This window comes from Bubalus kerabau, chromosome 1 (assembly GCF_029407905.1).
Source record: "Bubalus kerabau isolate K-KA32 ecotype Philippines breed swamp buffalo chromosome 1, PCC_UOA_SB_1v2, whole genome shotgun sequence".
In the NCBI taxonomy this organism is placed as follows: domain Eukaryota; kingdom Metazoa; phylum Chordata; class Mammalia; order Artiodactyla; family Bovidae; genus Bubalus; species Bubalus kerabau.
This window is the reverse complement of record NC_073624.1, coordinates 191731475-191756016: the sequence shown is the minus strand read 5'-3', so window position 1 is coordinate 191756016 and position 24542 is coordinate 191731475. Positions and strand designations below refer to the sequence as shown.

The window sequence follows — 24542 nt, the reverse complement described above, 5'->3', positions numbered from 1 at the left end:
GAAGGAAATGAAAATTGTGATTATTGAAATGAAAGTCACTAGCTGGGAGAAAATATTAATAGCAAAAGTTAAATAGCAGTAGAAACAGGTAAAAGAATGATACATATATAGAAATGAATCTGAAGCTAGAGAGTCAGTGAAATTGGAGTCAAATGCAAAGACAATCTTAAGAGCCTTCATAGAGAAAAAGTAAATTTATGTTTAAAGGACGGTAAATTAGATTGACAGTTGACTTCTCATCAACAACAGTAGTGGTCAGAATAACATGTGTAAAGGACTGAAGGAAAAACACTGTCAGCCAAGAATTCTGTACTTAGCTAAACTGTCATACAAGACTAAGGACAAAATACAGACCTTGTGTTAACAGTGTTAACTGAGTGAAGGGTACATGGCATATTTCTGTTCTGTTTTAGTAGTTCTGTAAATTATCTCAAAATTAAAATGAAAAAATCCACAATTTTAGAGAGACACCGGAGAAGCTTACCACTTGTAGCTAAATATTTAAAAAGATGTCCTTCCCAGATGGCGTTAGTGGTAAAGAACCCACCTGCCAATGCAGGAGACAAAAGAGATGGGGGTTCAGTCCCTGGGTTGGGAAGATCCTCTGGAGAAGGACATGGTAACCCACTCCAGTATTCTTGTCTGGAGGACCTGATGGACAGAGGAGCCTGTCGGGCTACAGCAGAGTCACAAGAGTTGGACACAACTTAAGTGACTTAGCATGCACATGCTACTGGGAAAAAAAAAATTTCTTAAGCAGAAGAAGGAAGTTGAAAGGAAAAATTGGGAGGCAAGAAAAAATGGTGATCTAAAAACTGGTAAATGTGGATAAATATTGATAATCATCAATATTATTTACACTTACCTATGCTCAGCATAAGTGCTTCATGTAATTCTCTCAACAACCATGTAGTATAGTTACTGATATTTTCTTCAATTTGAAAGAACTCATCCAGTTCCCAGCACAAATGAATGAAAAGGACCAAACCAAGTTACATTGCTGAAAACCTTGAGAATTCCAAAAGCAAAGAGAAACTCTTTCAACTTCCCAGAGAAGGGAGAAATGTGTCACCAGAAAAGAAACAAAGTTATGTCCCCAGACTTCTTAGCAGCTACTCTTGAAAGTAGTTAATAGTGAAACAGTGCCTTTAAAATCCTGAGGAAAAGATCCTTAACTTGATATTCTGTGTTTAACCAGTCAGTTAGATGTCAAATGCAAGCATTTAAAACATTTTTCTTCCCTGTACCCTTCCTTAAGAAGCTACTAGAATGTGGTGGTGGTGTTTACTTGCCAAGTCATGTCGGATTCTTTGCCACGCCACGGACTGCAGCACTCCAGGCTGTCCTTCACTAGGGAGATAGTGAACTGGAATGTGTGATTTTTTACAAAATAAGCTGAGGCGGAGGAAAAAAGGAAGAGGTGATTCTCAGAAAGAGGGCATCAACCTAGGAAAGGAACCAAAGGAAATATGCCTTGAGAGCAGCTAGTACAGATTGAAGCAAGAGGCTAGATAGTCATGTGACGAAATCAAAAGAAAATTTAACTCAGTACATCTACTCACATGTTCAGGTATTTGGAAATTACAGGTCTTGTACAGAGCTAATTAAAGTGTTTTGCAGTCCCTGGTGCCTCAGTGGTGAAGAATCCACTTGCCAGTGCAGGAGATGCAGGGTCAATCCTTGGGTCAGGAATCTTCCCTGGGAGAAAGTGAAAAGTGTTAGTTGCTCAGTCGTGTCTCTTTTGTAACCCCCTGAGCTATAGTCTACCAGGCCCCTCTGTCCATGGAATTTTCCAGGTAAGAATACAAAGTGGGCAGCCATTCCTTCTCCAGGGGATCTTCCCCACTCAGGGATCAAGCCTGGATCTCCTGCATTGCAAGCAGATTCTTTACCCTCTGAAGGAAATGGCAACCAAGCAAACACAAATTCTTAGGAGTTATTAACCACAGAAAAACTAATGATTATTCAAGAAAAAATAGCTAATTCTAATAGATGACTTGTTTTAGCAGTGGCAGTTGTAGTAACAAACATTGATTATTGATTCAACCAAAAACTATTATCAGTGTTGATAAGTAAAAGGGAGCTTGAGGGTAGGCAGTGATTTTAAAAAAGACATATTCTAATCTATTTTAACAGAAAATCAGGTTAAATTATCTAAAAGTCAATAACAAGAATTAGCAGTTGTCGTCTTATTCATAAATACCAGAAGAAACACCTTGATAACTTAAAGATGACTACGAACAGAGAGGGACGTGCTAAGTCGCTTTAGTCGTGTCCAGCTCTTTGTGACCCCATGGACTGTAGCCCTTTCAGTCTGTTCTGTCCATGGGATTCTCCAGGTAAGAATACTGGAGTGAGTGGCGATTTCCTCCTTAATCGAGCTCATATCTCTTACGTCTCCTGCATTAGCAGGCAGGTTCTTTACCGTGAGCACCACCTGGGAAGCCCAAAGAATTACATTAGAACATTTCCTAACGCCGTGACGGCGAAAGTGAAAGTACTAGTCACTCAGTCGAGTCCTGCTTTTTGCGACCCCATAGCTGTAGTCCACTAGGCTTCTCTGTCCATGGAATTCTCCAGGCAATAATAGTGGAGTGAGTAGCCATTCCCTTCTCCAGGGGGTCCTCCCAATCCAGGGCTTGACCCAGGTCTCTTCGCGTCGCAAGCAGATTCTTTACTGTCTGAGCCACCAGGGAAGCCCATAAAGTGTTAGTCGCTATATGTCATATTTGCCATTTTAAACAGCTCTTTATTGCTTACCAATATAAAAATCTTTGTGCTTGTATTAATTTTTTCGAAAGAGTAAGGTAATATGGATGTGCTCAGTTGCGTCTGACTCTTTGCAACCCCATGGACTGTAGCCCACCAGGCTCCTCTGTCCATGGGATTTTCCAGACAAGAATACTGGAGTGAGAAGCCATTTCCTTCTCCAGGGGATCTTCCCAGCCCAGGGGTCGAAACCATGTTTCCTACATTGACAGGTGGATTCTTTACAACTGCACCAGCTGCACAGCCCTGAATAAGAGTAAAAACTTGTTTAAATATAAGAAAGTAATTTACAGTATGATTTTTAATTCCCTGAACTGCTGGTGGTGTTGAGTATGTATTGCTTGGTAAACCTTGTATAATGATGCCACCCACCAAGAAAGGTTATATAGACACAGATGTGGGGGAAAAGACAGTGAATTCAGTGTTACAGATAATGTTAACAAGGAGACCACATGAGATGTTCATTAGTATGTGGGTATAAATATCTACCTAGACTCAGGAGAAAAGATAGCTTTCAATCCATGAACTAATAATTGAGAACCTACTCTGTCACAGAATTGTTATTTCTAACTCTGTATTGCTAATGAAGGGTTTTAGGACAGTGGATGAAGAGATAGAAAAGGGAGAGAGAAACTGGAAAAAGGAAAGAAGGAGGGTGGCAGGAAAGGAAAAGGAGGAGGATTTATTGTTAAAGCTAGAAAAGGTAGGCATGGTGTTTGTTCTCATACAAGGGTGAGCAGTGTGGGAGTTCAAGAAGGGAACAGGAGTTTTCTTATGTATTACTCTGTTTACATTGCAGACTCTGTCAGGTTTGAGCCAACATAAGAAACCCTCCCGTACATATGTATATATTTGGGTTAAGTACTTGGGTTTTAATTAAGGGGAAAAGGAAGATGTCAGAAAGGAAAAGCCTGGGGAGACTGAAAGTGCTACCAAACTATACCTATAAAATATTAAGGTCCAAGGTAATTTGTAAAAGTAAACCTAAATGAAACTATGTGGGATGATAGCTTTATTATCCTGGGAAAGGTAAAATAAACCAATTCTTGATGAAAATTTGTCAGAAGTAAGATAAACCCCCTAATCTGTGATGAAAATCGACTTTTGACTTTCTGACTTTTGAGCTTTCATATGGAGAGTTCCCTGGCTGTCCAGTGGTTAGGACTCTGCACTTTCATCCAGATTCAGTCCCTGGTCAGGGAACTAAGATCCATAAATTACACAGTGCAGCCAAAAAAGAAAAAAGAGAAGCCTTCTGAGGAAAGCTGTAAACAAAGTTCAAAAAACAAAAGTGATGCAACAGAAAATACATAGGAAACCTGTACAGTCTACAGACTGTTGGCTGCGCCATGTTAATGGATTATTGCTGTTTACTTTCTAAGTTGGGTCTGATTCCTTTGCAACCCTGTGAACTGCAGATGCCAGGTTCCTTTCTCTCTGGAATTTTCCAGGCAAGAATGCTGAAGTAGGTTTTGCTATTTCCTCCTCCAGGAGATCCTCCCAGCTTAGGGATGGAACCCATGCCTCCTCCATTGGCTGGCGGATACTTTACTGCTGAGCCACCAAGGAAGCCCCATGTTAATGGATTAGATACTCAATATTGTTAAAATGTAAATTTCCAAATGTCAGAAAAAAATGCAGTCCCAGTCAGATTCAGAGGCTTTTTTTTTTTTTTTTTTTAAGACATTGACAAAGATCCTCAAACCTGTGTGGACATGTGAAGCATCTAGACAATCCAAAGTAATCTTGTAAAAGAATACTTTGGAAGATTTATCACTACCTGACTTCAAGTCATAGTATGAAACTATAGCGGGCTTCCCAGGTGGCCCAAGGGGTAAAGAACCTGCCTGCCAATGCAGGAGGCATAAGACACGGGTTCGATCCTTGGGTCAGATCCTTGGGTTGGGAAGATTCCCTGGAGGAGGGCATGGCAACCGACTCCAGTATTCTTGCCTGGAGAATCCCATGAACGGAGGAGCCTGGCGGGCTACAGTCCATGGGGTTGCAGAGAGTCGGACACGACTGAAGAGACTTAGCATTCGCATACATGTATCAGAAAGGCAGTCTGGTTCTGGTGTAGGAATAGGTCAGTGTAATTAATAATCAGCCCAGAAATGGACACAAACTTAACAGTTACTTGATTTTCAGTAAAAGGTACCAAATCAAGTCAGTAGGCAAAGGGATCCATCAGGAAATGATCTGGAGCAATTGTACATCCATGTCAAAAAAAGGAATCATGACCTTTACTTTGTACTACCACTAATAACTAAAAGAGGATTATAGACTGAAAGTAAAAAATGAAAGTTGTGGGTGAAAAGATAACTGAAGAAAAGCTGTTTGGGGAAACATGCAAACATTTCCTAGAACACATATCATAAAAGATGAAATAGATAAACTCTACTTTATTAAAAAAAACTCTGAGACATGTTGTTTTTTAAAACATGGAAAGACAAAGACTAGGAAAAAAATACAATATACTTATCTGACAAAAGACTAGATCTAGAATATGGAAATAACACAACTGAAAAAGACACATAAATTTAAAAAATGGGCAGAAGATCTGATTATACCTAGCCAAAGAAGAAAATATATGAGTGGCTTGCTATCTCAGCAAGATAGCACTTCATACACAGGGGGATGACTGAAATTAACAAGATTAAGTTAGACACAGAGTGTGTTGGTAGGAAGTGGAACAGGTGGAACTCTCATACATTGCTGGTACAAATGCAAGATGGTACAACCAAACTGGAAAACTGGCCAACAGTTTAAAGTTCAAACTGTTCTTAAAATATGACTCAGTAGTTCTCTTTCTAAATATTTATCCAGTAGAAATGAAAATTTCTGTTCACGTGAGTATTTGTATATACTAATTCACAGAAGCATTTCTAATAGCCAAAAACTGGAAATAACAAATAGAAACAGTTACATTGTGCTGCGTCTATACAGTGGAAGTCTGTATGAATTAGCTAATAGAGGCATCATGGAAAATCTCAGAAACATGCTGATGAAAAAAGCCAGATTTTTTTTTTTTTTAATACTATGTAATTACATTCACATGAAACAGTGGGAAAGACTAACCTGTAATCAGTCATTCTAAGAAGAAAAACTAACCTTACTTCGTAGTTGCATGTGCCCCCAAGTGTGCCTTTTATAACTGAGTTCAGGGAACAGGGACTTGATTTTGAACTTCAGCCACAGAAAAGAAGGTCTGTGATAAATACATAGTTTGAAAACTCTTTTCAGAATGTTTCCCCCTGCCCCCCCGCCCCGGCCGGAAGAACTTTGTACCACAAGTCACTATCAAAAGAATGATTTTAACTAGATTGAGACAGATTCAGTGCTGGTGCAGCTATGATACGGCTTTACTGAGAACTCAGACTTGGTCATTGATTAGTAGGTTCTGCATTTCTGCTGGAAACCTCTTTGGCATTTGGTAGAATTTCAGATCTTACTACCCCTCTCCCCACCCAAACATCCCAAATTTTACCAGGTCCTTCAGAGTCTCTAGTAAGGATGTTCATTTTTATTTGATATATATATATACTTTTTTTTTTGCATTTCCGTGACTCCCAACAACTTGAAATTGTTAGTACTTGCTTCTTTTACTTATATATTTAAATTGTTATTTAAAGATATAATATGTAGAAAATTGCATAGACCATAAATGTACATGTAATACAAAATTATAAAGCAAGTACTTGAGTAACTACCACCTAGATCAAGAGGTAGAATATTATCAGCATTCCAAGAGCCCTTGTGCGTCTCTTCCTATTCTTAATTCCTGCCCTCAGCCATAGAGATAACCACTTTCCTGACTTGTATTATAATTTTCTAGTTTTACTTTTACACTTCCTTATGCATCTCTCGGAGAAAGCAATGGCACCCACTCCAGTACTCTTGCCTGGAAAATCCCATGGACTGAGGCGCCTGGTAGGCTGCAGTCCACGGGGTCGCTAAGAGTCGGACATGACTGAGCGACTTCACTTTCACTTTCTACTTTCATGTATTGCAGAAGGAAATGGCAACCCACTCCAGTGTTCTTGCCTGGAGAATCCCATGGATGGGGGAGCCTGGTAGGCTGCAGTCCACGGGGTCTCGAAGAGTCAGACACGACTGAGCGACTTCACTTTCACTTTTCACTTTCATGCATTGGAGAAGGAAATGGCAACCCACTCCAGTGTTCTTGCCTGGAGAATCCCAGGGACGGGGGAGCCTGGTGGGCTGCCGTCTATGGGGTCGCACAGAGTCGGACACGACTGAAGCGACTTAGCAGCAGCAGTATGCATCTTGACACAAAATAGTTTAGTTGAAGTTTGTTTTTTTTTTTGAACTTGTTTTTGAAATTCGTATACATGAGGTCTTTCCATGTGCCTTATTTTGTCCTCAATAACATGGCAGTGAGAAGTGACCAGTGTGTTGGATGCAGCTACCACTTATTGTAGTATTCTTTTTTTTAATTTAAATTTATTTATTTTAATTAGAGGCTAATTACTTTACAATATAAAGTAAGCCAAAGAAAGAAAAACACCAATACAGTATACTAACGCATATATATGAAATTTAGAAAGATGGTAACGATAACCCTGTAGTATTCTTTTGTATGAATGGAGTACAGTTCATTTTTTTCAGTTTTTTATTGAGGCATAGTTGATTTACAATATTGTGTTAATTTCTACTGTACAGCTAAGTGACTCAGTTATACAGTTATATATTCTTTTTTATATTATTCTTCATTGTGGTTTATTTAGGATGTATAGTTTCCTGTACCATACAGTAAGACCTTGTTGTTTATCCTTTTTATATGTAATCGTTTGCGTCTACTAACTCTGAAGTCCCAGTCCAATCCTCCCCAACCCCCACCCCTTTGGCAGCCACAGGCCTCTTCTCTGTGTCCGAGTCTTGCATCATAGGTATGTTCGTTTGTGCAGTATTCTCGGTTCCACATGTAAGTGATAGCATACGGTATTTGTCTTTCTCTTTCTGATTCACTTCACGTAGCATGATAATCTAGTTGTGCCCGTGTTGCTGCAAATGGCATTGTTTTGTTCTTTTTTATGTCTGTAGTATTCCATTGTATAAATGTACCACATCATCTTTACCCATTCATCTTTCGATGGAAATTTTGGTTGTTTTCATGTCCTGGCTATTGGAAATAGTGCTGCTATAAACATGGGAGTGCGTGTGTCTTTTTGAATTACGGTTTTTTCAGGTATATGTGCAGGAGTGGGATCGCTAGATTATATGGTAATTCTGTTTTTAGTTTTCAGAGGAATTTCCATACTGTTTTCCATAGTGGCTGTACTAATTTACATCCTTCCTACAGTGGAGGAGGATTGCCTTTTGCCCATACCCTCTCCATTATTTGTAGACTTCTTAATGATGGCCATTCTGACTGGTGTGAGGTGGTACATCATTGTAGTTTTGGTTTGCACTTTAATAATAGCACTGTTGAGCATCTTTTCATGTACTTATTTCATGTACCTGTGTGTCTCCTTTGGAGAAATGTGTCTTTAGCCTTCTGCCCATTTTTTGATTAAGCTGTTTTTGTTGTTGTTGAGTTGTATGAGCTGTTAGTATATTTTGGAAATTAAGGCCTTGTGGGTCTCATTGTTTGCAAATATTTTTTCCCACTCTGTAGATTGTCTCAGTTCTTTAAAAAAATTTTTTTTATTCCTTTTTTTTTTTTTTGGCGTGGTGGGGAATGTAGACTTTTAGGTTGTTTGCTAAAAATTCACAGCTATTACACATTATTTTTTGTTACTTCATTGTACTGTTTGCTATTTTAATTTTGATAACAAATAAGAGCATCTTGTATCAGTATAACTCTTTGTAGTATATGCACTACCCTTATGTACACCCTCCTTTAGCCCTCATTTCAGACTTGTGACATCGGCAGTGTAGCATTCGTCAGTTCCTCAGGCCAACATTGTGAAAAATTAAGGTAGTATTAACAATTGCCACCGTTCTTTTATTTCAAAGTCTAAATTCTAAATTTTATCCAATTCTGTTTCGCACAAACTAAGCATGCTCTGTACCTCAGCTGAGTTAAAGTATTTAACAAAAAAAGGAAAAGAAATTATTTGGTTAGAGGTATGCCGTGTTGCCTTGTTTGTTTTTTTTTTTTTCCGAGTCATGGCCTTACTGTTTCTTTGGAAGTTGACCTAAAAAGTTTTGTTTTATTAATTTGTGTGTAGGATGTTGGGACATAAATTCTTTAAATTGTCAGCAGTGAAACTGTTCACGCAAGTATGAAGCTTATATCTGCAGCATTTGATTTAGGTGTGGAAAGGGAGGAGGAGGGGAAGGGGCTGAGGAGGTTAGATTTTTGACCAGAGCATACTGCTTACTTCTATACTTTTTTACTCAATGCCAATCTCTGAAAGTTGAGAGACTGAGCTTTTAATGCAAGGAAGCTCTGCAAATCACTAAGTAGCCTGACAGTTCACGTAAGTTTTTCTAAAATCGTATGTCTAATGAAACTATGGTTGGTGAAATGCTTTGGTGCTGTAGTCCAGTTTGACCCCTGATTTATGTGTGGAATCTGCTGAGTTGTGTTTAAAGCCAAGTTTAGTTGTTGATGTTGCAAAGTGACACGTCTTTTGTTATCTTAAGGTATTAAAAGTGAGGTTTTCAGTGTGGATGTGATGTAAGCAACTCTGAGCTCAGGAAGTGAAAGTAACTATGAGTATATTTATTATTAATGTCTGTGGAAATTTTTGTGACAAATTCAGTACTTCTCTAAAGGTGTTATGTATAAATGTGTTCTAAGTATATACACATTTGTAAAAAATTCTAAAAAGAAATTTTGTTTAGAAAAGCAAGAAGATGGAAAGTATACTGGTATGATATTCCAAGGCGTGTTTGAAACATTTTTAGACTTAAATGTTTACTTAACAAATAAAAACCTGTGGAGCTGCAAACATCCCCTTGGTTTGAAAATGTATTTCATCCTATCTGTTTTCTAGATGATGCACTTAAGTATCTTTTCTGTCTTATCTCCAGAAATACAAATTAGTATACTTTAAGCAGTCATTCTTTAACTAAACATTAAGAATTATTGTGAATATCACTTTCAAAGTAGTACATGCAGTGGGAAAATGTGTATTTTAAAATTTTAAAAATAAGGAATAGCTTTACTCTGGGAAGGACATTTGAATTTGTGGAAATGTGGATTTCTAAATAGGGAAGCCATTGATTAATTTTAAGTGTTAAACAGAAGGAACATTTACTTAGTTCAAAAGTGAAGAAAATAAAACACCTTCCATTGTAAAATTAATTTGATAGTGGTTTCTGGCAAAGATAAATTATGAGTAAAAAGGGTGGTGCCTGGCATTGTATGTAGGTGAGAAAATATAATGATAGAATAAATCATATAGTAGATTTAAAACCTCAGATTTCAAATCCAGTAGAGTGGAAACATCAGAGTAACTCAGTGTTTGTATGTGCTACAATAGCAGTGGTGAGCAAAAGGAATTTCAGTGTCAAACAAAGGCGTATTTGTTTTCATAGAATTGGTTAAAAGATTTCACAGAAATTTTTTTAATGGCCAAGATCTTTGAATCAGGGTGGAATTAAGCTTGTCAAGTAAATAGTAGCTGAAATAATGTTCTTGATGTTGTAAATATAACCCTTTGCTCTGATACTCTTGCTGAGGAAATACATGAAACATACTTTTCTTTTGAGCTTATAAACCTTCATAGTATTTACTCGCTTCATTGGACAGAGCCAGTTGCAAGACTGCTTCTTCTTTGTTTCAGAGTTTGGGTAAGGTGAGGAAAGTTCATCTCTCCTTGAAAATGCATTCCAGTTTCTGAATTCTAACTGCGGTGATAGCGTACATTTTCTTCCTTCTTATCTTCTCTGAACATATGCTTAAAACTTAATGTGTCATTTTCCTGTAATATGTTAGAAGGCACGTCCTTTAGACTGTGTAGAATGAGGGTCCCAAATTCATGCCTTGTTATGGCCTACGTGTGTGCCATTGAACATGTATGCATTAATCTTCATTGAAGATCTATGCAAATGTAAAAATAGCAGTCATTTATGTCTTCCTGGTTTAGAGTCATAGCTTTGGGAAAAGCTTTTATAGTCACAAAACAGAATGCTCTGTGAAGGCAAGGATTACTGTTTCCTTTGAGTTCCTATGTTACCAATACCTGACACTCAGTACTTAAATATTTTTTTGTTGAGTGACTTATCAGTTTATTAAAGTCTTGATTTTTTTTTCAGTGTTTACTTTTTTGGAAATATTCTTAATTTTATCAGGGATTTAAGAAATAAGCTTCTAAAGATAAGTAAAGTAACTTGTTTTCTTTCCTTTTTTCTTTTTCTAGACCACCTGCTGAGGCCCTGAGACAAGACAACAATTTTTATACTTTTCCTGGTGGTTCAGAAACAAGTCTCTGTAGACCAGAAACAAAGAAAGGAAATAATCTGACCTTTTCTTTACTAGATTGACTGTAAAAGACACTTAACTTCCAGGAACAAGTACAGAGAAGTAATAAAGTTATTATTTTGGCATCATTGGACATTGATCGCATTGAGAAGCGTGCTTTGTGAAGCTTCCCGAGTTGAGATTTGGAAACTTCATTGGTGCTCATTTATAACTTGGACTATCAGCATGAGTGAATTCTGGTTGTGTTTCAACTGCTGTATCGCGGAACAGCCTCAACCCGTAAGTATGACGTGATACACATACAAATTGGGTGGGGTACTTGGTATGCATACTCTTGATTCTCAGGCTAAGAACCAGGATTCCAGTAGTGATTGCAGGGCCGTTCCAAGGCTTGCCAGTGGAATTCTAAACATCTGGTTAAAGAAAGAAAAGAGTAAGTTTGCTTTTGAGTAAATGCTATATGTGAAGAGCTGTGCTAGACTACGGTATGTGACTGAGGACGTTGTAGACCAACTTCCGGTGGACGCGTGAGAGGAGAGGGAGACACCCTGCGGTGGAGCAGCCAAGTTGGCTTTGGAGATGAGTGGGTGGAAGGTGGCGAGCCAGGATTTACCATCTCATCGTCCTCAGAGCAGTTCTCTGGGGAAGATGCCGTTATCCGTATTTCTCTGTAGACGTAGGTTCCGTTTTTTTTGCCCTGAGTGGACAGTAAGTAGTCTGCGCTGGCCATTTCCTGCTACCTGCCTCACTTTTGTCCCTTCTAACCTGTGCACATTTTGTTACCTCTACCAAAATTCTACCCTCCCCCTCCAGTTTTCTCTTCATCTTTTAAGATGCCTGTATCGAATGTCAACTCTGTGAAATCTTCCCCAGCTTTCTCCTGACTTAGGGGAAAATCCCTCAGCAATATTTCCACCAGCTCTTTTAGTTCATTTTTCTATGGTAGGATGGACCTTCTTGCGTAGTAACTACTGCCGTCTCTTCTTCAGGGGCCCTGACCATATTTCCTTTATAACTTCAGGATCGCATCTAATACCTTGGAGAATGTGGTTGTACATGCTAGCTGGTTTGCTGGCTGACTGGCTGAATAAAGAATTTCTATTGTATTCTGTTTGGAGTAACATTTGTAACAATATGAAAGGAGGAATGAGGTGTAATCTTAAGGTCTCCTCAGATCTTTTCTGACCCTTTCCCTGGTCATATACACAGTCCACTTTTTAATTTTCCTTGTATATACAGTTGTTTTGGAATCTCCTAGTCTTTAATGTCTGGCTCTGGAAAAGGGAAAATATGAAAAAGTGAGGGCAGGGAGGAGAAGAAAGGGCACCGGCTCTTTAAGTCTTCTGGAAATCACTCAGCCAGAGGATGAGGGCCTTGCAACAGCTGGGGAGTTGAGCACCAACAGTGGCGGCCCGCCCGTCTGCGGGTCTGCTCCTCTGTGATCAGAAGCGGAGATGTTTGGAGGACAGGCTCCTTTTTGCCCACCCTGGCTCCCCAGAGGTTGTGTGCGTGATGTGCAAAGACCACAGCTGTGGGAGGAGGGGAGCCCTGCTCTGCTCCTCTGCTGAGAGCTGACGCTGACTAAAACTAGCTGCAATTTACCTTTCAAGTTTTTCCCTGGAAGTTGCAAGCCTTAAAGAGACTCCAGAGTTCCAGAGTGGATACAGCAGAAACATAATGCCTGTACAGTGGTGGTGGGGGTACAGATTCCTACTGTTAACTGCTCCACCATCTTCCCTTTGACTCCTTTTGTAATGCTGTTTTTTACATTTAGTTCTTTGATCCATGAAGTATGGAGAGTTGCTTTGTGTGGGATGAGGTAGGGGTCTGACTGTTCTCTCATGTTAAGTCAGCTATCTAAAAACAGTTTATTAAATAGCCAGTCTTTTTATTAGTGATATGAAATGTCACCTTTATTATATACTACATTTTCATGTATTTAAAGAGACTACTCTTAAAATCTGTTCTGTTCTTTTGGTTACGTATGTTCACACCTGTGCCATTGCACCTGCTGCCGTTACTTAGTATGTAGCTCTTCTTAAACTGTTTTGATAAATCTTGTTTTTAAGATGGATTATGACATGGTTTTTTGCTGTGTTATCTTTTGTATTTTTTTCTTTGAATGAGATATGTCATGCATCTTTTAAATCATTTAGGTGTTTAGAATTGCATTGACTCTAGATGTATCAAACCTCTCCTGATCGCCTTTAGGTCACTGAGAATCTAGAGATTGGATTGGGTGAAGTATTAGTTACCTAAGATGACGCAAGTTAGCCTAAACCATAGTGGCTTAAAACAGACTTTTATTATCTCACAGATTCACTTAGTGTTAGTCGCTCAGTCTCATCCGACTCTTCGCTGCCCCGTGAACTGCAGCCTGCCGGGCTCCTCCGTCCATGGGATTTCCCAGGCAAGAGTACTGGAGTGGGTTGCTACTTCCTTGTCCATAACTAAGATGATGCAAGGTAACCTAAGCCGTGGTGGTTTGAAAGAGACGTTTATTATCTCGCAGGTTCTGTGGGTCAGGAAGCCAGGCAGTGTTCAGCCAAGTCCTCTGACTTAAGGCATCTTTGAGGTGACAGTTACAGCTGAGGCCGTAATTACCTCAGGGTCCAGTGCCGAGCGGACCTGCTCTCTCGGTTACTGAAGCAGTTATTGGCAGGGTTTAGTTCCTCGCTGAGTCCTGACAAGAGTCTCGGCTGGAATAAGGGCCTCGGTTCCTTGTTGGCTGGAGGCCTCCCTCAGTTAGTCGCCACACTGGTCTCGCCCCAGAACAGCTCACGGCGTGGTGACTGGCTTCCGCTAGCCTGAGGGAGAGGGCAGGCGAGGTGGACGTCAGAATCTCTGTGACTTGCCACCACTTTTTGCTGTACTCTGGCCTGTAGAATTAACTCGAAAAATCTAGTTCACACCCGAGGGAGGGGAGTAGACAAAGGCATGAATTCCATGAGACGGGGATCACTGGGACCAACCTCACAGGCTGCCTACCACAGATTCCCTCCAAGGCCCCTCCCAGTGCTCACATTCTGTGAATGCTTCGCTCTCTCTCCCCCAGAAAGAGGCCACGCATTCCGTTTCCAGCCCCAACTTCAGAGACTCGCAGTCAAGTGCCGGGATAGCTGTGACACAGTCTTTAATTGGAGCTAGCCAACATGAAACATGTAGTCAAAGAGGAAAATCATCTTATCTAAAGGAGTTAGACTGTGAAAAGAAAGATGTTGAATTTGTTCTGTTTCAGTGGCGTATCTTCCATGACAGTACTCTCTGGATAGACAAAATACCCTTTTAGAGGAGACAGGGAAGATAGGCCTGTCTCTGTTCAGATAACATCAGAACCAAACGCACTGAACCAGCGTATAGTGTTGTAGCTTATTTTAAAGTGTCTGCCTTTCCCTCCTCTTGGCTGAAGGAGAAGGAGAGTTTTCTCTGGTACTGACTTTGAGAACATGCTAGAGTTCCTGGTGGTGAAACTCCCAGGAGCACGGGGGCCCTCCTAAGACAGGCCCCCCTAAACGCTCCAGCTGTCCGCACTCCTCACCCAGTAACTCCTCAGTTACAGTCTTAGGTTGTCCTGCACTGGTTTTGCATGACCTGGGGGTTTCCACTCTAGTCCATGGTGGTTTTCTGTACTGGCCTGTCTCTCCAGTTCTGGAGACAGCGGTTGGTTCTGTGATCTCAGTTTTCTAAAGGACCTGAGAATTGTTGATTTTCAGTTCAACTTTTTGATCATGTGGATTGGCACGACATCTTCTAAGCCCCTTACATGTCAGACAGGAAATCACAAGTTCTATTTCCATATTTTTTAAGGTTGATTTGTTTATTGCCAGCATTCATAATGCATATAACATTCTGTTTTACAGGTATACTCAAACTAGAAAGGCATAGATTGGGAATTTTTAAAGAGTGGGAACATAAGACTTTAGAATTACAAGTACAGGACATTAGAAATACATTTTCTGATACACCAAGCATTTGCAGTTTGAGTGTTTCTGTGCACATATAACATGTCTGTATTGTGTTATTGTTTAATAATAGGTAGTTGTTTGAAATATTCCACATTTTTGACTTGCTGAGAAAAATGGCACAACACTGCACGGGGCCACATGGTTACTGTGGTGGAAAAACAGCTGGCTTGTTGGCATTAGGGAGAAACACTTAAAGGGTGCATTACTCATTTTGTGTGTGCTTACAGCCTACAAAAGCATACCTTGCAGCTCTAGTAGACAGTGTCAAGAGTGCCTTATTGAAAACTGCTTGGTAATCTCTAAAGCTTCCTAAAGTCTGTACCAAAATTGAGTGCTATGTGCCGACTCTCCCACTCCTTTACCACCCCCTTCTCTTGAGCATTCCATGTGTGGAAAAGGAACAACTCAGTATTGGGAAGAACTTAGAATGCATTTTTCTGAGTAGTAGCATAAGAATCATACTTTTCCTTCCTACTCTTTAGTTTTAGCACAGTATAGTACAGAATAAAATAGAGTCCCATTTTTTTGAGCCATGGTAATCTAAACCTTTAAATGTAGTGTAAATGCTGCGGTTGTTGCTGCTACGTATTGCTAAGGTAGGAATTTTTAAAAGGTTGCTGTTTTGCACCTTAATTTTTTTAAAAACAAGATCTGTCAGCTGTTTATAGGACTTCAGTGAATTTTTTACCTACTTCTTATTGTGCATTGAAATGCTAGTGGACTTTTTTACCAGCTCTATTTTTTTGAGTTATAATTGGTATACCCAAAAAACTGTGCATAATTAATGTATTCTGTCTGGTGAGTTTGAATGTATGTTTACACATGCTGCCATCACCACAGATCAGGTCAGATCAGTTGCTCAGTCGTGTCCGACTCTTTGCGACCCCATGAATCGCAGCACGCCAGGCCTCCCTGTCCATCACCAACTCCCGGAGTTCACCCAGACTCACGTCCATCGAGTCAGTGATGCCATCCAGCCATCTCATCCTTTGTCGTCCCCTTCTCCTCCTGCCCCCAGTCCCTCCCAGCATCAGAGTCTTTTCCAATGAGTCAACTCTTTGCATGAGGTGGCCAAAGTACTGGAGTTTCAGCTTTAGCATCATTCCTTCCAAAGAAATCCCAGGGCTGATCTCCTTCAGAATGGACTGGTTGGATCTCCTTGCAGTCCAAGGGACTCACAAGAGTCTTCTCCAACACCACAGTTCAAAAGCATCAATTCTTCAGTGCTCAGCCTTCTTCACAGTCCAACTCTCACAATACATGACCACAAGAAAAACCATAGCCTTGAAGACAAACCTTGGTTGGCAAGGTAATGTCTCTGCTTTTGAATATGCTGTCACGTTGGTCATAACTTTCCTTCCAGGAGGAAGCGTCTTTTAATTTCATGGCTGCAGTCACCATCTGCAGTGATTTTGGAGCCCAAAAAAATAAAGTCTGACACTGTTTCCACTGTTTCCCCATCTATTTCCCATAAAGTGATGGGACTGGATGCCATGATCTTCGTTTTCTGAATGTTGAGCTTTAAGCCAACTTTTCACTCTCCTCTTTCACCTTCATCAAGCGGCTTTTTAGGTCCTCTTCACTTTCTGCCATAAGGGTGGTGTCATCTGCATACCTGAGGTTATTGATATTTCTCCCGGCAATCTTGATTCCAGCTTGTGTTTCTTCCAGTCCAGCGTTTCTCATGATGTACTCTGCATATAAGTTAAATAAACAGGGTGACAATATACAGCCTTGACATACTCCTTTTCCTATTTGGAACCAGTCTGTTGTTCCATGTCCAGTTCTAACTGTTGCTTCCTGACCTGCATACAGATTTCTTAAGAGGCAGATCAGGTGGTCTGGTATTCCCATCTCTTTCAGAATTTCCCACAGTCTGTTGTGATCCACACAGTCAAAGGCTTTGGCATAGTCAATAAAGCAGAAATAGATGTTTTTCTGGAACTCTCTTGCTTTTTCCATGATCCAGCGGATGTGGGCAATTTGATCTCTGGTTCCTCTGCCTTTTCTAAAACCAGCTTGAACATCAGGAAGTTCACGGTTCACATATTGCTGAAGCCTGGCTTGGAGAATTTTGAGCATTACTTGACTAGCATGTGAGATGAGTGCAATTGTGTGGTAGTTTGAGCATTCTTTGGCATTGCCTTTCTTTGGGATTGGAATGCAAACTGACCTTTTCCAGTCCTGTGGCCACTGCTGAGTTTTCCAAATTTGCTTGCATATTGAGTGCAGCACTTTCACAGCATCATCTTTCAGGATTTGGAATAGCTCAACTGGAATTCCATCACCACAGTTAAGGTAATAAACTTCTGAGTTATCCTCCGAAACAATAAATATTGATTTACAACCTCCCCCCTTTCTACTCACATTACATACTTTATATAGTGTTTCCCCACACGGTACTGATGTTTTGTAGTGGTGTTTATCTCTGAAATGTGTTACTTTATTTGGACACCTATGCTAGTCATCATATTAACACCAATATTTCTCCAGCAAGCCAGGTTCTGGTGAAATAACAGTGAGCGAAACAGACATTATGACTTAATTCACTGTCATTCTAGTGGAGGAGTCTGTGATGTCAGGTAATGGTAAATGTTCTGTGGAAAAAGAAAGCAGAAGAAAAGATAGAGAAGGGGAAATGGGGGAGGGATTAAGAGTGTACAGGAAATACCTCTTTAATGAAATGATATTTAAGCTAAGATTTAAGGCACACAGTTAGGTAGGGAAGAGCGCTTCAGTCTGAGGGACTGAGAGTGCAAGAGTTCTGGAAGCACAGGGTTGTATGTATGAGAGGAATATCAAAGAGGGCGGAGTGGCTGTGAGCCAAGGCCGCCGTAGTGGGAAATGAGGTCAGAGATAGTGAAGGGCCAGGTCACGTATGGCCTTCCAGGCCATGGAAAGACTGGTTTTTATACTTGAGAAATGGGAAATCATTGGATGGTTTTGTTCTTTAAGCGAAGCGCATGTCCCTTCTCAGTGGTTTGAATGTTACTGTGTGCGCAGACGGAGAGGCCGCGCTGCCTGACGAGACTGCATCCTGCAGCCGCGCAGTACCGTCTCCTTCCTGTGCTGCCAGCCGGGGAGTCCTCCTCTGCCATCTGCAGTCATGTGTCTAGCATGTTCTGAAATAAGATTGCTTATTTCCTGCAGTAACTTTTCTTACTTCCACTTTTATTGTTGTTTTGATGTGCAGTTCTAATCCATAATAGTAGGGGTTGTGTATGTAAGTGATAAAGTGGTTACTGTCCTTTAAAAAAAAAAAATGAAGGGCACTGTTCTCTGTGTATTAGAGAGTCTGAGGTTTCTTCAAGGGAAATAGGTGAAGAGTTGGAGGGAGATGGGATGGGTCAGTAGACAGAGGCTGCTTGCAGACCTTAGACCGAGAGGAAGAGCCAGTAATAGTTCAATGAAAGGTGGCTAGAGGAAGCTTTCGGTAAGGGCATTCTGGAATTTCACAGGATTTATGCCAGGCAAGAGTGTTTGCTCGTGTGTGATGCATCTCCATCAGTACTGTGTGTTGATGACCCCAGATGGCATGACTCATGTAGAACTTCCTTTTTCAGGAATCACATTCCCAAACACCCTAAATGAAGTGTGAATTTGAATGATGCAGTGTCATTTTTCCCTTTTCTGAAAACGCAAATATGCATGCTCTTAATTTGTTTAACTAAAAAATCATGTAACTATAGTCCTCTCAAACCATTTAACAGATGAAGTTATGTAAATGAAAATTAAAAATCACGCTTATCAGTAGAGAAATGAAAAATATTCCTACTTTGTAGAAAGGCAGTGCAGAGGACTGACTCAAATGTCTTAACCATATGCTAAACCTGGAAATGAGGCAAGATTATCTCACCCACTGGAACTGTCTGTCCTGTCTCGGGAGCAGCTTCTGGACTTCCTCCTAGAGACAGTAAGCTGCTCTCAGATATGATGGATGGTACTCCCTGTGTGCTCTCATAATACCTGTGGGGAAAGTGTGGATTTGTGTACATGAACTCTGAAGACAGACTAGAAAGGCTCTTGGCATGAGGTGCCCCTGTCCCGATCTGTGCCTAGAGCATGGTCAGGAAGTGCTTAGTTCGTGTCCCTAGCATTCCATGTGGATGCCAGCTGGAGACGCGCAGCAGCCCCGGCGGGTGAGAGGCGGGAGGAACATGGCAGCAGCAGGCCGTTTTGCTTAGAAGCTAGAAGGCTTTTATATTTGTTGATGTCGGAAAGGAAATTGTTTTCTTTAATGCTTTTATTAAGTTGATCTTGATTTAATTTCAGTTGGAGTTTTTTTGATATATACATGAAAGTAAAGCAAGCTATTCCTTAGCAAGCCATGAGGTTGCTGCCATTTATCATTTCTTAAAAAGTGACATCAGCAAAAATAATAATTCAAAAGTAGACGGTAGTATACTCAACCTCATGCGCTCAGCTTCAGCAACATCAATTCTTATCTGATCAGTGCATCTACTTTGCCTTTTTTATATTTTGAAGTCAAATTCCAAGCATTATTTCATCTTATCTATAAATATCTATAGTTTTTATCTCAGATAATGACTTTTATTTAACATAACCACAGTACCATTATCACACCAAAAAATACTTTAAAATTTTCTTTTACTTATAAATGTACTATATAATAAATAGTTCAAAAGCAATTGTATTATGAATCAACCCAAGTCACAAAGTGGAGCATTGCCAACACCCCCAGAAGCCCCCGGCATTCTCATTTACATCTCTTCTCCAACGCCTGGAGGAGCTGCTGCTCTGCTGCTTAGGGTGATCATTTCCTTACTGTGTTTCACGATTTTACTGTTTGTGTGTGCCCTGAACACTATAGTTGGTTTACCTGTCTTAACTTTAAATGAGTGGTGTTGCACTGGATATAATTTTTTTTTAATATAATGATATAATTATAACAATATAATGTTTTCTTTAATTCAGTATTAAATTTAAAAGACTAATCTGTATTGAAGCCATTGCTGCTGCTGCGTCACTTCAGTCGTGTCCGACTCTGTGCGACCCCATAGACGGCAGCCCACCAGGCTCCCCCGTCCCTGGGATTCTCCAGGCAAGAACACTGGAGTGGGCTGCCATTTCCTTCTCCAATGCGTGAAAAGTGAAAGTAAAGTCGCTCACATTAGCTGAACTTAATTTCCTCTTCTCTAGAGTGTTCTGTTGTATGACTACACCATGTACATCCATATAGTCCTTCTGAAATTCTGAATTGTTACCAATATGGGGCTGTTATGAATGATGCTGTTTTGGGCCTTTGTGAATGTGTTGCCTGGTGAACACATGCTATAAGTTTCTCTAGAGTTTAAGGGGTGAAATTACTGTTTGTAAAGTCTTAAGGACACCAGCTTTTACCATGCAAGACACAATTGTTTTAAATGTTATTGTTGTTAATTCAGGTTGCTAAGTCATGTCCAGCTCTTTGTGACACCATGGACTGCAGCACGCCAGGCATCCCTGTCCTTCAGTATCTCCCAGAGTTTGCTCAAATTCATGTCCATTGAGTTACTGATGCCATCCAACTATCTCATCCTCTGTCGCCCCCTTCTCCTGCCGTCAGTTGTCCCATATCAGGATCTTTTCCAGTGAGTTGGCTCTTTGCATCAGTTAGTCAAAGGATTGGAGCGTCAGCTTTAGCATCAGTCCTTCCAATGAATATTCAGGGTTGATTTCCTTTAGGATTGACTGGTTTGATCTCCTTGCAGTTCAAGGAACTCTCAAGAGTGTTCTCCAGCACAATTGAAAAGCATCAATTCTTTGACGCTCAGCCTTCTTTATGGTCCAACTCACACATCTGTACGTGACTACTGGAAAAACCAAAGCTTGGACTATGCAGACCTTTGTCACCAAAGTGATTTTTAATATGCTATCTAGGTTTGTCATAGCTTTCCTTCCAAGGAGCAAGCATCTTTTAATTTCGTGGCTGCAGTCACCTTCCTCAGTGGTTTTGGAGCCCAAGAAAACAACATCTGCCACTGTTTCTACTTTTTCTCTATCTATTTGTGTTAAAATGATGGGACCAGATGTCATGGTCTTTGTTTTTTGAATGTGGAGTTTTAAGCCAACTTTTTCACTCTCCTCTTTCACCCTCATCAAGAGGCTCTTTAGTTTCTCTTCACTTTCTGCCATTAGAGTGGTATCATCTGCATTTCTGAGGTTGTTGATATTTCTCCTGGTAATCTTAATTTCAGTTTATGATTCATCCAGCCTGGCATTTTGCATGATGTACCCTGCATGTAAGTTAAATAAGCAGGGTGTGACATATGACCTTGACGTATTCCTTTTCCCTTTTTGAAACTAGTCTGTTATTCTGTGTCTGGTTCTAACCTGCTTCTTGTCCTGCATACAGATTTCTCAGGAGACAGGTAAGGTGGTCTTATATTCCCATCTCTTTAAGGATTTTCCAGTTTGTTGTGATCCACTCAGTCAAAGGCTTTAGTGTGATCAGTGAAGCAGAAGTAGGTGTTTTTTGGGAATGCCTTTGCTTTCTCTGTGATACCCAGCAGATGTTGGCAATTTGATTTCTGGTTCCTCTGCCTTTTCTAAACGCAGCTTGTGTATCTGGAAGTTCTTGATTCATGTATTGTTGAAGCCTAGCTTGAAGGATTTTGAGCATTACCTTGCTAACATGTGAAATGACCGCAGTTGTACAGCAGTTTGAATATTCTTTGGCATTCCCTTTCTTTGGAACTTGGATGAAAACAACCCTTTTCCAGTCCTATGGAAAACGCCAATGCTGACGTTTCCAAATTTGCTGGCATATTGAGTGCAGCACTTTAACAGCATCATCTTTTAGAATTTGAAATAGCTCAGCTGGAATTCCATCACCTCCACTAGCTTTGTGTATAGTAATGCTTGCTAAGGCCCACTAAACCTGACACTCCAGCATGTCTGGCTCTGGGTGAGTGGCCACACCGTCATCGTTACCCAGGTCATTAAGGACTCGCTGTATTCTTGCCACCTCTTCTTAATCTCCTTGCTTCTGTTTTAAATGTGGTTTTACCAAATTTCGTTCCTGCCAGTAGTTTGAGTGTACTAACCATTGTTCTGTAAACTCATCAAATGCATGGTATTTTCAGACTTTCAGTTTTTATCAGTCTGGGAGACGATGTTTAATCTTTCATTTTAATTTAATGAGAATGAAAAGTAACCTGATTTTTTTTTTTAAACTTCTAGTTGTGAGTTTCAGGATTATACACAAATCAGAGATTCCTTGAAATAAAAATCTCCAATCCAGCTCTTCCACACTGTCCCCTCTGCATATTGGTTTTATACCATGAGTTCTTTGAGAGTACAAAGAAAGACACATTTAGGTGACTTGAAGAGAGTAAGTCAAGATATTATGCCCTAGGAGCTTTCATTCTCGTGTTTAGTTTCAAGTATGATTAAGCATTAGTCTGAGTGCGTTCTATTTACTCTGTTTCTAGTAACTATTATAGAAGTGCACTGAGAAACCACCAGGCGTGTCTGTCATCCTATGCACTAAATATTAGTGAAATTTAATTTTAAAAAAAGATGCAAAGTAAAAATAGAAGGTTAAGTCTTTTCCTCTAACATTACAACACTCCCAGGTGAGCATATTCACATATGAGACCATTGAATACAGAACAGTTCAGAACATGGAGCTCTGGAGTTGAGAAACAGGATTATTTTACCTTTACTGTGATAAAAATAATTATCACTGGGGGGAAAAATAGGAAAGAAACTCAAGGAAAGATTTTTTCGGGGAGTAGGAAGAGAAAAAAATATTGTGGTCAAATAGTTAAAAAAAAAAAAAAAAATATATATATATATATATATATGTATGGTGGATAAGTCCTAACAATTTTTTTCCTCTATGCTCATTACAAAATACTGTCTATATCTTCATAACGAAAATGTTCCTCATCTGTGAGGTCATGTTAAGTAGCTATTGTGAGCTCCTACGGAGAAGGTGATGGCACCCCACTCCAGTACTCTCGCCTGGAAAATCCTGTGGACGGAGAAGCCTGGTAGGCTGCAGCCCATGGGGTCGCGAAGATTCGGACATGACTGAAGCGACTTAGCAGCAGCAGCAGCAGTGAGCTCCTATGAACTGGCAGCTTATGTGAATGCTGAAACATTTCTTAAAAGATCTTTTGCAAATCATCTCACCATCTGAGAGATGGTTGTGTTTTTGTAGGAAACACTTTCTTCGGTACATGTTCTGTCATTTGTATAAATGCTGTGAAAGTCTGCATCTGTTCATAAGGCATTGAATTTTTAAAATGGCTAAAATTAAGGTTCTTCTGAAACATCAATAGCATGAACCTTTGCATTGTTTTGTTTTTTACTGATTATTGGGTTTTATAAACCTAGAAACAGCAAGGATAAAGAGGATTAAGCCTTTACTGTCCAGAGTTAGTGGTTTGGGTCCTGATTCTCACATGGCCTTGGTATATACAAATGGGATAGAAAGTTAAGGACCTCAATTGTATTATTTTTAAAATCAGAAGAAAAAAGAAAGAAAAGAAGTCAGTATCAGAGAGGTAAAGTCTAGGTAATAAACTGTTCATAGTTGTAGAAGAGTAAAATGTTTATGCAAACTTTATATAATTTATGATTAAAGAGGAATTAGAATTTAAGTAATTTCTGGGACCTAATATTGTACTATAGTAATATTTTAGTAATTATCTGGGACATATTTATAAGTACCATATAAGACATTTTGAAAAGCACTTAATCTGTCCATCTGTGACATAAACACATAAAAACCATTCTGTTTTTCATCTTTCTCTGCTTTAAACATGTTTATGACGGGTAGAAACTACTACAGATCAATCTTGTTAGCTCTTGTATGCAAGACAGATTCTAAGATCTCACCAAATAGCTCCTTTCAGTACTGAGTAAAGTTAGGTCTCTTATCACCTTTGTACATAGTAAAAATTCTTCTAATTTTTAGACATTTCCAGCGCTCATGCTCCACTTAGTTTTGTGGAGTCGCCATTCTTTCAGTTGTTTGAAGAGCTATTTCAGTGCTTATGTCCCTCTGTTTTAACTGGTGGGACAACATTTGTTTTATTTTTGTGTGTTACTTTTTACTTGTTTTCATTTGTGAGTTGAGGATAATTTTTATAAAATTATAATCTTAAAAGCATATAGGCAAGTGTCTAGTCAAATGTGTTACACACAGATTTGGAAACTACTAAGAAGTGAACTAGTAGACTGAATTAAGGCTAGTGAATTAATGGGCAGAACCCTACAATTTTCAGACTAGTTTTTCACTAGTATGTGTTTCGATAAATTAAATGGAAGTTATACACAACATTGGATATTTACTGTTCGACCTTGAGCAAATTAATTAAACCTCAGCAAATAGAAATATTCACACATACCTAATAGACTTCAGTATATTAAAGTAGATGTTGTATTTGTGACCCCATGGACTG

At 39.7% G+C, this 24542-nt stretch overlaps 1 protein-coding gene across 11 annotated transcripts in view; it reads left to right on the top strand.

The window, feature by feature from the left end:
- The window catches only part of CDC42SE2 (CDC42 small effector 2), a 118392-nt gene that overhangs the window by 57765 nt on the left and 36085 nt on the right, over positions 1 to 24542 (top strand). For 9 of the 11 annotated variants that reach the window (XM_055548224.1, XM_055548235.1, XM_055548244.1 and 6 more), the window contains one exon: positions 11103 to 11443. In XM_055548224.1, coding sequence (XP_055404199.1) covers positions 11390 to 11443 — 54 coding nt within the window. In that variant the 5' untranslated portion in view covers positions 11103 to 11389. Of the gene's footprint in view, positions 1 to 11102; positions 11444 to 24542 lie in introns of those variants that run through there. The other 2 variants (XR_008702878.1, XR_008702877.1) reach the window with 1 other exon arrangement.